The sequence below is a fragment of the Terrapene carolina genome, unplaced genomic scaffold (assembly GCF_002925995.2).
Source record: "Terrapene carolina triunguis isolate 2854851 unplaced genomic scaffold, T_m_triunguis-2.0 Scaffold395, whole genome shotgun sequence".
Taxonomy (NCBI): domain Eukaryota; kingdom Metazoa; phylum Chordata; order Testudines; family Emydidae; genus Terrapene; species Terrapene triunguis.
In genome coordinates this window covers 352,097-364,726 of record NW_020664746.1, presented here as the reverse complement: position 1 = coordinate 364,726, position 12,630 = coordinate 352,097, and the positions used below count along the sequence as shown (strand labels likewise).

Below are 12,630 nucleotides of genomic sequence, written 5' to 3'. Positions count from 1 at the left end.
TCTCCAAAAGTGTGCTTGGTGGGTTGGGGGAAGGTTCTTCTGTGTGGGCAAGGGGGCTCCTGGCAAGGCCAGTCTTTGCTTACATTGAGGATAGATCCTGATCAGTTGATTTGAGGGAAAGGATGATATCTGATGGAACAGCCTTGATGACTTGCACTGCTCTTGTTCCTCTTTCTCACTGCAGGGAAGATCCTCTTCCGCAGAAGCCACATCCGGGATGTTGCCGTCAAGCGTCTGATACCTATTGATGAATACTGCAAGGTAAAGGGAGTCTTCTAGCTCAAATCGAAGACTTCTAGCCTGTGATATAGGCATGATTTGAGCTAGTCCTTCTCTGTTGGTGATATTGGTTCCATTTCTGGGAGGGGGCAGCACATGCTGTTGCACTATAAAACCTTCATTGTGAACTTCTACCAGCTGTAGCTTGTGCTAACGTACCACCTCCTGCCATGAGATTAGCTGGTGGCCTTGAGTCTGGCGCAGCGGATCCACTCCATGCAGGTGTAAAAACATCCCATGGGTCCCATCTCAGACAGAGGGGTCAGTGCTGTGGTTTTGGAGGCCTAGAGATTGCAGCATGGTAGTGACCTAGTTGCTCACCATGTACTCTCCACTTCTGGTTCTCCTTAATTTTATTACTTTTTTTAAAATCCCTTCTCAGGCTACAAACCAGAAGCAAATGGCCTAGTAGGGGCTCTGCTGGCTACAGGTTAAATTCACTAGCTAGCTTATCCTGTTGGTTTCAAATGTGATCACCATTGAGCAGAGTCCAGTCCTTATCCTTAGAAGATGGGTCTCGTCACAGAACTGGCACTGGCTCGAGCTTCGGGGATAACAGAGGGTTTGGTGCCGTGGACTGAGATGTGTTGGCAGAGCCGGGGGGGAGGACCACGGAACTTTATACAATAATGTTAAAACTCATCTGTGCATGAGGTGAAGCTTTTTCAGGCATCAGCTGAAGACCTTGGAACGAACTCCCAGAGGAACTAAGGACCTTCTGCTCTAAGTGCAAGATGCATTTCTTTGAGCATGCCTTCTCTAACGTAATCGTGTGTGTGTGTTAAATAAAAATTCCAGAACAAAACACTCAACTGCATACAGCTCTCCCCCGGAGAGAAGATGAGAGAACAAACACAAGACAGGTGTTAGTAGATTTGCTTAATGCCCTCCTGCTCGGTGCTCAGGTACTATGGGGTTGAGCACAGCATAAGAACCTGAATAGAATAGAATTGCAGGGGATGATGCAGGTCAAGACTCAGGTGCATTGACCAAAGCTCTGAGGGAGGGACCCTGGGACTGGAATTGCAAGGGGTGCTGAAGGTCAAGACCAAGACTCATCAGCAAACATGTCTGGAGGCCCAGCACTGGGCTAACATGTGCTGCAGCTCTAAACTGTTGAGGTGCATTAGCTGAGTTACTACAGGGTAACAGGCAGGATTGGAACAGCAGAGGTGAAGCACAGGTAGCCTTGAGGCATATTGTCAAAGCTGGGAAGGTCAGGGAAAGCTTACACAGCAACTGGCTGGCTCTTGCCGGTGTGATCAGTCCCCTGTTTTCAGGGACACTAAAATATGCCAGCTACATAGACACATGCTTGCCCATAAATTTAATTTTAGGGAGGAAAAAAGTCCCTAAGTGATAAGAGGCTGCAGCTGTCTGTTCGGAACGATGCTGTTAATGGCATAAAATATAATGAATCCATTTGACTTAATAACTGGAACATAATGGCTGATGTTATATGACCCACTTAGACAACAGCTTTCTCCTCCTCCAGTTAATGCATTACCAAGTAATAAAGTGTGCACTATGCTGGGCCTTCCAGCTCCTGCTACTTAACTTTGAAGCTGCTAGTGGGGTGAGGGGCTAAGCCACGTAGCAGTGTGCATGGCAGAGTCAGACCATGCTATTACCATGGGCGTCTCAGCCACAGCCCCTGCTCTCCCTGGCATTTCTGTTATTTTGGGTTGATTTCACATGCACCACCAGAGTGGGAGTATAATACACACTCTCAGCAAAAAAAAAAAAAAAAATCCCTGAGTTTGCTGTGGTTAGGGTGGTGTTTAGTGAGCACTGAGCATTACGGGAACACAGCGTAACCAGATCCCCCACAAAGTACTAGATAAATATCTTGTCCTTTGTTTTGTCTCTCCTGGGAGAGAGGTGAGGAGGCGCCGTTCCCTGAGAAAGCTCTGCAAATCCTCCTTTCTTGGCTGCAAAGAAGGTCGGTGAAATCCTGGATTGAAAACATGCAAAGGCATCGCCCCACTAGGCAGGGAGAGAATAGTCCTTCTTTATAAAGCCATGGTCCAGCTGCACCCAGAATACTCTCTTGCTAGCAGAAAGACCTTGACAGATTGGAGGGAGGTCAAAGAAGAGCAGCAAAAATGATCAGGGAGCTGGTGCGATTGACTGATTTCTAAAGTCAGATTTAAAAGAGCTAAATACAGTGTGTTCTCATCCCGTTTCCCCTGGGTCCTACACTAAATAACCCTTTTCTCTGGGTTGGTAATAGTATTAGTAGGTTTGAGAGAGAAAATGTTGGCTGACTATCAGGTAAAAGAGTTGTGACTTGGAGATCCTCTCCCAAGCCCGGTTGCTTGGGATTCTTAAAATGAAACTGGACAGAGCTCTAGAAAATGCCCTGTAGAGTGCAGTCACGCATCAGCTCCTGTAAAATGGCTCATCCATCTGAATAGGTTATTCCCATCTGTCTTCTATGAATAACCTTTTCCTGCCAGTCTCCTCACCCCAGCCACCATGCTCCAAGCCAGACAAAATTGGATGGGTTTCTCTTTGGAGCCTGTTCTTCAAATTACCGTTAAGAATGAGCTGTGTGGCTGAATATATCGCCTCGATAGTGCTCCCAGCCCCTCCCAGCCTGGTGGAAGGCAATGAATCCTCTCAGTCTCCTGCATGGCAGGGCCATACATTAACCACAAGGCAAATGGCCCTTGGTTTCCATCCTCCTAGGACAAGCTGTGTTTTTCTGCCATCATTTCCAATGCTGTAAGAGTGGAACCTTCTCTGGGCTGGGGGTGGTCACTTTACCAGGGTCTGATTGATTCTGCATAGAGTACAGGGAATGGAGTCCTGTGAACAGCACTTCAGTGGAAATGTTGCCAGCAGGAAACCTGAATAGTCTCCTGCACCCACAATCTCCGGAGTGGACAGTTGTTTCTATATCCCATTTCTTATGATGGCTGGCATGCTGTCTCGATTCCTTGTCAGGCAGTATCACCCCCACTGCTTGGTGGCTCTGCCTGTCCTAGCTGTGGTGGTGATCAGCGCAATGGCAGGCCTAGGGTTGCCAACCCTCCCGGTTTGGCCGGAAGTCTCCCGGAATTGGGCTCCATCTCTCATAGGCTACTGAAGCCAATCCGGGAAATTTTAGGCTGATAAAAGTCTGGTGGCGCAGCGGGGCTAAGGCAGGATCCCTATCTGCCCTGGCTCCACGCCGCTCCCTGAAGTGGCCGGCATGTCCGGCAGTGGCTCCTAGGAGGAGGTGCGGCCAGGGGGTCTCTGCATGCTGCCCCTGCCCCGAGGGCAGACTCAGCAGCTCCTATTGGCTGGGAATGGGGAACTGCGCCCAATGGGAGCTGCGGGGGCGGTGCTTGCAGGCAGCAGCAGCACGCAGAGCTGCCTGGCTGCCTGTGAGCCTAGGAGCCACTGCCAGACATGCCGCCGCTTCCGGGAGCCGCCTGAAGTAAGCACCGCCTGGCTGGAGCCTGCACCCCGAACTCCCTCTTGCACCCCTGCCCCAGCTCCCTCCCGTACCCAAATTCCCTCCTGGAGCCTGCACCCCAACCCCTCTGCCCCAGCCTGGTGAAAGTGAGTGAGGGTGAGGGAGAGCAAGTGATGGAGGGAGGGGGGCTGGATGGAGTGGGTGTGGCCTTGGGCAGAGGGCGGGGCAAGAGTGTTTGGGTTTGTGCGATTAGACAGCTGGCAACTCTAGGCAGGCCTGTTTTGGGAAAGGCTATGGGGGCAGAGCAGATAGGCCAATAAAGACTCAGATCTGCCTCTGGGAGCAGCCTGGGGTGCTGCACGCAGGGCTGTGTTCCTGATGCGGGGGCAAGCTGAGGTTGTTATGATTTTGTTCGTATCCTTGTCTCAGAGCCCTTTGAGGGAGGATTGTGGATATGAAGCTAAGGATTGGCTGTCAGTCATACATCAGGGTGGGCCCTGCTTCCAAACCTCCTTCCTGTGACATGTCACTTTGTCACCCCCCCACCAACAATGAGCACTGTGCAGCTACATGTGTCCCCGTTGCCTAAATCTGTATTACAGAGCCCTAGCCAAGTCTGCCTCCCCTCCAGCCTCAACTGGGCTGAGACAGTAAGGGAAATGATGTGTGTGCTATTCTAGACACCATCTCCTCCACCTTCTGCAGAGACCATTACATTATTGCTCGCGCTCATTCTCTCTCACCCGGCGAGTCCCACTTCTAAAACCTGTGTTGCTGCAGAAGGCTTCCTGGGAGGGAGGGGGACAGATGCGGTGCCGCTCATTAACTCCAGCCTCCACACTTGTTATCTGATAATAACACTATCAAAAGCTCTCCAGCCCCTGCTCGAGGTGTTTGTGGGCTCCCCTTCTGCCACTCAGACAACCTCCTCTTGAATAGCAGTTGCTCAGCAGAGGGCTTATGAGAGACAGAGGACTCTACAGATCTCTAAAGTGCTGATGGGCCCTATGGTCCCAGGGCCCTGAACCTAACCAGAAGCATCAAAGCCAGGCCCTATTGCCCTGAAAGACATGAACTGCTTGGCTCTCTGCACACAGGACAGTGATGAGCTTTGCGGAGTCTCAGCCAGGCCTTAGCTAGAAGGATGGCTATTTTGATGTGGAGGCAGCTGTTACAGGGACTCTAAGGATACCCTGGATGGTGGGGGTGAACAGTTAAAATGGCAAAGGTAGCCTGGATTGCAGGTCAACATCTGCTTACTCTCCTTTGCACCCTGCCACCTTACCCAGAGATGCAGCAGCTGAAACCGGAGGCTGTAAGTGACTTACTCCATTCTGGTGCATTGCGACATTCACTATAGCGCTCACCACAGTTCTGTGCATCGTGGTGCCTGTTTCTTCCAGCAGCCTTTCCTGTATTTGCCCGGCTGTTCACACACACTGAAGGCCGCGCCTCCAAAATCCTTTCAGACTCTGGGACTAGTCTCTAGCTTCATGTTCTCAATCTCTTTGTTTCATTCACAGGCTCTGATCCAGCTGCCACCCTACATCTCTCAGTGTGAGGAGGTTCTTCAGTTCTTCGAGACAAGACCCGAAGACCTGAATCCCCCCAAAGAGTAAGTTGGTTACAACAAGCTAGTGGGGTTGCTCTGCAGAATTACTCGGGTGGTGGTCGCATCCTCTGCTGCAGATAAAACCCCCTTGATCACTGTGACATTCAGAAGACGCTCTGAGATCCATGAACAAATCCCCAACCTGCCTGTGAATGTAATGTTCAAGAAAGGTGCTGGTTTGAGATCCTTGGAGAATGAAGTTCTTTGTTTGGTCACAGAACCGGGGCCATGCAAGTTTTTTTTCACACACTGCTCCCTACCAGTGCGGCTCAGCCCTCCCCGGAATGTCCACTGCTAGTGATGAGGTGGAAGCGCTTTCTCCAGGAGCCACTGAATCCTTGGCTTCAGTGCTGAGCTTGCCAGCCCAGTTGCCACTTCATGCTAATAGAGGTGCTGGTTTTTCTGATACAGTCACTTGGGAAACTCAAACTCTTTTCCTGTAGGAACTGCCAAGCAGGCATCAGACAGGAGCAACTTCCAGTTATTAATGATCTCTGCCTAGAGAGAAAGACTCTCCCTTTGCCAGTCCCCTGAGCCATCCACAGCGATGCCTGACTCTTGCTTTCCATTGGAAACAAGGAACATGTGCAGAGATTCTTGCGTGTCTTACGCAACCCTGTGTAGTTACTAGTCTTGTGACTATGAGCTACTTGTTCCAGCCCCTATTAATCACCCAGAGCATAAATACAAACACCAGCTTCCCTCTCTGTCCTGTTGCTGTCTCTCCTTAGATTGTGTATGCAGCTCTACCTAAGGTTGAGCAATGGAGGAACATTGACTGATTGTGCAAGAAAAGGCAGTAAAATAATTTGACATTGTTTTGCATTGCATGGAGGGTGGGGGGGATTAAAAGGATTTTGTTTTTCTCTGTGAAGGAACATTGAGTTTTGCATGTCTCCTGTTAAGTGCTGTGCTTGTTCCTTTTGTAACTTCCCCCAACCTTTAGCTTATTTATTTCTTTTTCTCCTTGGCCTCCTGTTTTTATTTTCTTGTCCTGTCATCATTCCTTCCCCAGTCAGCAGACACTTGATTAGATTGGTCTGAGGGCCCCAGAGTCCATTAACTAATAGCTTGCTGTCAGCTGGCATTCCCATCCAGCCTGCCCAAGCTATTGTTCATCAGTTAACCTTTCACCCCTTCGGTCATCCATCAGCTAATGGAGCAGCATGGGAGTGAGTGAGAGACCTAAGAAGACTGATTTGCATGAGCAGTATCTCATGAACATCTAGGAGTCTGCTGCGGCAAGGGGCTTGAGATTCCCAGTGTTCCTGGTGTTGGGAGGACGGGGTGGTCTCCGTGATTGTTCCAACATTGACAGGTCCTATTATGGACAGTTTATAAATAAAGTCAGGATTCTCTGGATGGTGTTTGGTTGTCAAATCCACCCAGTGAACCTGTTGGTGAAACATGCGCACAGACGGTGCCTTGGGGGAGAGAGGGGGAGTGAGGATTGTCATCCCCCTTTCTTCTTTTATGCACCCCATTATCCACCCTTGCCTGATCTCTGGGTTATGAACTTGGCATAGGATATGGAGGCTGTCACAAAAACAAGGGGCCAATTCAAACATATAGAACCCCAGGACACACATCTAAAAAAGCTGAACCGGTGTGGGGTGGCAGCTCCTTAAAAGGAGCTTTGTCTCCCACGTTAGCGCCCCAGCTGACTCTGCTCTGGAGGTATTGCTCCTGCAGGCCTGGCATGTAAAGATCTCTCCCCTGCTCCAAACTTTCTTCTTCTCTGCACCTGATGGGTGCTCATTTGAGGGAGCTAAACAGGAAGGAAAACAAAGGGACTGACTGAAATGTAAACAAAGCTGTGTGCTTTGGTGTTGGGGCCAGGCTAAGACTGTACCTTGAGAGTGTCCCTTACGGCGCCCTGGTTTGTGTGTATCTCTCAGCACCTATACACAGCCCCACTCACATGTGGCACACGCTGCATGTGTTTTGCTTGCATTTATAAAGGTTTGGCTGTTGCAGCAAGTGGCAGATTAACTGCTCTTGGTGCCGTGCAGTTTGGGAGTGAGATTGGAGTCGTGCCGCATTTTGAGCTGTTATAGAATTAGCCGACGCAGCATGGTCGCTTCTCCCCATGTGCTGTCCTTTCATGGGGAGGAGAAGAGGGCTTAACAGACCTCTCCTGTCAGTTCTCCTCCAGCAGTGAGCTGCTGTGGTGTCTCAAGGACATCTCTGTTGTGTTTCATATCCCAGCCTGAATGCTCCAGGGGTATTTATTAGCTACAATTCAAAATGTTAATGAATAAAAGTCCTTGAGGGTCTCCTCTGGCAAGATTGGTGGGAGCCATTTTGCCAGCCTGACGTGGACAGGCTGCCAGGTTGCCAATAGCGATGTAAAATCAGGGACAGACGGCTGGGGTAGATCCAATATAGTGGTGTGCCTGGGGTTTGGCCGGATATCATCATTCATAAAAGAGATAAATACTTTCTCTGGGAAGTTGAAAGGGAGCCAGGCCATGAAAGAAATAAGAAGGCGGCTTTTTATGCAGTGGCGGCTGGGAGGCGAAAAATGGATAGGTCAGCACACTCTGTGCCAAGCAAAGCTGTCATTCTGGTGGCACCACTGGCCCCCTGATTGCCTACCCCCTTCCCTCTGCAGCCTCTGGCTGACGGAAAGTCCCCTTCTGCTCTCATTAATGGCTCGGCGCCTGTTCCTGGTCCCATGGCAAAACTCACACTTACTTCAATGGGAGCAAGGTCTGTTAAGAGGAGAAGCTCTGGTGTCTTTGGGGCTGCATGTGACACCTACCTTCCTGGTTCTCTGGGCAAGGATAGAGATCCCCCTACTTCATACCACCCACAGACCTGGAGCCAAATTTTAGTGCAGGTGTCAGCAGGTACATTTCCATGAAGCTGGATCTCCTCATGCTAGTGGTGAATTTAGTCACTGCAGAGGGTAGCATTTTGGGATGGAAGGAGTTGTGTGGCCATCCCTCCATCTATCTGTTTGTAGCCTCCTGTAGTTTGTGCTCCTCTTGTTGCTGCCTTTGGTGAGTCCGTTCTCCACCTTCAGGAGTTGCTCCTGAATCCCCTTAGGCCTCTTCTACATGAGATATTTCTTCCATACAGTTTCCCATGATTGCTACCAGTGATGCAGCTCCAGCAGTGGCAACTGTGATGGGGACACTAATGTTGACAGGCCCCTGGTGGCTGCCAGCCACTAGCCACTGTTTATTCTAACCCTTCCTTAACCTGTGGCTCAGACCCTCGGGCCTGCTCTGCACACACGATCCCATCGCTGGCAGGAGCAAAAGTGGAAAATTGCATGAGTGGGAAAAAGAGGCTAGTGTAGAAATGGCTTAGTGCCCATCCCTCTCTCCCTCCATTTCTTCCAGTTTGACACTGGGACAAAGCCTGAAGTGGAGCCTGGTGCATCTCTAATAGTTTGGAGGAGGTGAAGCGATTGAGTTTTTACCCCAGTGTGCTAGCTGCCTCCTTCCATACCATGGAGGGACCACTCCTAATGGTGAGAAGGGAGTTGAGTCCCCATTGCCCATCCCGTACTTGGAACCTCTGGACTGAGACCCACCTACTTATTTCACATACGATTCTGCCCAGTGAAATGAGTGAAGGAATGGTGGCTGTAGCTCTGGGTCCCACAGGATTGGTTGAGGCTGGGAGGAGGAACCAATCAGGACAGAAGGAACTCATGTGCCATGACAAAATAAACGCTTTGCAGGCCTAGCAGCACATGGATTATAGGGAAGTGGGTTTTTCTCTCAATTGTTAGGATGAAAATCCTGTTGAAACTGTAGCCCTCGAAAGAGGCAAGTCATTGGATTCTTGTGCCCGACATGCGCCGTGAGAACTGTGATGGGGGGTACGTGGGGGATTAGTCTTTCCTCATTTGAAAGAGCTTTCTGGTGGCATAAGAGAATTCCCATAGTGAGGTTGGGAAAGTCCTGGGCAAGAAGTTGTTGGTGAGTTAAGGGATTCAGCTGTTAATGATCCTCGCCAGCTGAACCTCAAGGCTCCAACATGCAGGAGCCTGGTTAACTCTACCGTGAAGAAATACCCAAAGTGATTGTTAAAATAATCCCCTGCTCTGTACAAGGGGGAAGCATCAGGGGAAAAGATTAGTCACCCTGATAGCTTTCCATCCATTCTCTCAAGGAACTTCCTGTCTCCTGGCCACATCTAATAAACAAACAAGGGGGCATCTGCAGTCAGGGTCCGTTCTCTTGGGTGCTCGGATATCCCAGTAATATTCATGAGGGGAGACTTTCACTCTTAAAGAGACACTATCAATCTTAATAGACAAGAAGTGATCCATTTCCTCCACCCCTTCTCTTTAATGTTATCTTTGGGAGGTAAAGAGGATTTTCCCCCTTTCACCATGTCTGTCTGTCTGTCTCTCTTCAACATATTTGCAGTGTTGTTGTATCCAGGTTGGTCCCAGGCTCTGAGAGAGACAAGGTAGGTGAGTTGATCTCCTTTATTGGACCAACTTCTGTTGGTGGTAAAGGGACAAACTTTAGAGCTTCACGCAGCTCTTCTTCAGGACTGGGAAAGGTTAATAGAGTGCCTAGGCTAAATACAAGTTGAGACAGACAATCTGGTTGCCTTCCCCAGACCTGCGAAAGAGCTCTGTTAAGCTTGAAAGCTTGTTCCTCTTCCACCAACAGAAGGTGATCCAATAAAAGATATTATCTTACCTACCTTATCTTCAGCATGACTTCTGAAGTGGAGGATTAAAAGGCTGTTTTTTTCTGCCAATGCAATAATGGTGTGTTAATAAAAAACACAGCTCTTAAAACAGGGCCTGCAGTGGTCAAGATAGGTCATTCTTTAAATAGCCTTTAATGACTTAGTCCCTTTAAGAAGTGAGATAAGGGCTGGAGTAGAGTTTGCCTTGCTAAAATTTTTGAAGTATTATCTGTATCTAATCTGCAGCCAGAGCTCCTCCCTCTTTTGTGTAGTAGGGTCTTTGAGGAGAAGAGGTGCTCTGGACCTGCAAGTAGAACCTGAATCTTTTTGATAATGTGATCAAATCTATGCTTGTTCTGTTTCTGGAATGAATGTCCAGAATTCCAGACACCAGTTGCCAGAGCCCTGAATCAGGAGCCTGGCTGGCAAGCTGAGTTCTGCTTTTCGTTCCTTGCCTAAGTTATTTGTCTTTTCCAGCCTGTGCCATGTGTTTGTATGTACCACCCAGACTTGCATACCTGGTGTCAGAGAACACAGTCCTTTTAGCCTGCTGGGCTGTGACTGGGTGGGTATGTGGTGGCAAGCAGAGAAACCTCAAATCTAATGAACCTACTTTATATGCATCCCTCCCCTGTTGCTGAGCAAACAACATCCTTCAGGAAAAGCACTGTGCAAATTGTTTTGGCCACAGGCTGTTGGCCATTCTGATCTTCAAAGTCATTTGCTCATATCAAGTACTGATCCCCTCTGTGCATGAATCTTAGCCCCTGGATACAGAGATTCCTTGGGAGTAGTTCTTGACAACTTGTGCTAGCGTTTAGAACTTCTGAAGATTTTCCACTGGTTACAGCTCTGTTAGCTTCACCACATAATCAACTTGTAGGCAAATGATAACTAATACAAAGCCTCCTTTAGAATTTCCAGTTCCCATTGTTTGCCTGGGGTTTTTCTGTGCTTTTGCATCGAGGGTCTGAGAAACTTGAAAGCCACTAAGGGTAGCTGCCTCTCCAGTGCCTCCTACCCTTATTTGCCACCAAAGGCAGCAGAAATGTAAATGACAATCAAATTCCAACTCCCACTTACATTAAAAATCCTACATTGCAAATGCTGAGCATTTCACTAAGGTTTGTGTGCACCTGATATGTAGGGCTGCCTTCCCTCCAGTCCTCTCCCAGCATTACTAGAAACATCTCATCTTTAACAAGGTTATCCTGCCTCCCGCAAGTCTTGTTATCCCTGAATCTCTAAATTCCTTTTAGACCCTTGTAAATTCTCATCAGTGTGTGGAGGCAATGGCCCAGACACCATTGTGTTGACAAGGGGATGTGCATCACAGCCTATGTACACACTACCATTTACGTCGGTATAAGTTATGTCACTCGGGGGTGTGAATAAGCCACTCCCTGAGCAACGTAAGTTGCATCGATCTAAGCGCCGATGTAGACGTCCATGGGAGAGCGTCTCCTGCCGACATAGCTACCGCTGCTCACGGGGACTGGAGTAATTCCGTCGACGGGAGAGCTCTCTCCCATCAGCTTAGAGCGTCTGCACTAGCAGTGCTACAAGCTCTGTAGTGTAGCCATAGCCCTGGTGGTAATTCTACTGGCAGTGGGGCTGTTGAGGGCATTTAAAGCCTGGGACAAATATTTTAACTTCTTTCTTCCCTTCCTAAATGCTGGCACCCCTCAAGCTCAGGTCCCAGGTAAATGTCCCCTGCTCTTCCCTACAAGTCAGCCTATGGTTGATAGTTTCCATTTGAATGGAGTGTTGCAGAAGAACAGCTAATCTCTGAGAATGTGGTTGGGCTCATTGCTGGTGTGGTGTACGGAGGGGAGACAAGCTAATGGAGAGGGACTGATTGACTAGCACCTGTGGCTTCTTCCCATCCTGAATGCAGGGAGGCCTGTAGTGAGAGAGCATGGAGATGGCCAATCTGAAGTTTCTGAGAGGCAGATAGCAGACAGAATCCCTTCGGGCTGTTGCTCTGGAAGGAGCAAAGTGCTGTAATTGGAGGGTGTTGCCTGCAGCAGCCCAGGACGGAAGGTGCATGGTAATGAGCAGTGGCCTGACCAGACGATGAAGGCGTATTCCACTAACGAGGTTATGCCTGGTGGCGACTTTAGCAACCCTTCATTATTCTATTAATCCAGAAGCTCTGGCGCTGCATGCTCTGATGGAAGCTGGAATGATAACTGCAGTAAGTGATTGCTTCCTGCAGCCAGCCTGACAGGGAGTACAGGCACTAAGTAGTGCCAATAAATCAGAGGTGGGAGAGCCAGCAGGAGAATGGGGCCACAATAAGAGTCAGGGCTGATGTGAGCTGAATGTACAAAGTTTATTTTATATGTTGTGCTCGAAAGGTCCCGGTTCAGGCTGCTGGGCTGGAAGCGGTCAGGAGATAAAGCTAGAATGTTTGACCTCGCTCCAAAGCAGCAGAAGGGAACTCTACCCAGATACAACGTTCCATACGTAGAACAGGGAACAAAACCTTTTCCTCCTCCCCGTTTAATCCCAGCGGCAAACATGTAGCTAGTTTCTACTGGCAGCATGTTCCTGCTCTTTCTTCCCCCAATAGCTTTGCATGTGTTCATCCACCTTCATGGAAATGCTAGTGGCTGTACTGCAACCTTCAGACACAAGGCCTGCCTATCTGCCCTGACCTGGCATTCGGGGG

General features: G+C 49.2%; 1 protein-coding gene across 1 annotated transcript in view; it reads left to right on the top strand.

The window, feature by feature from the left end:
* Positions 1-12,630, top strand: part of SH3PXD2B (SH3 and PX domains 2B) — a 119,662-nt gene that overhangs the window by 75,458 nt on the left and 31,574 nt on the right. Inside the window, exons 4-5 of the mRNA XM_026658053.1 lie at positions 185-261; positions 5,206-5,297. Coding sequence (XP_026513838.1) covers positions 185-261; positions 5,206-5,297 — 169 coding nt within the window. The remainder of the gene's footprint in view (positions 1-184; positions 262-5,205; positions 5,298-12,630) is intronic.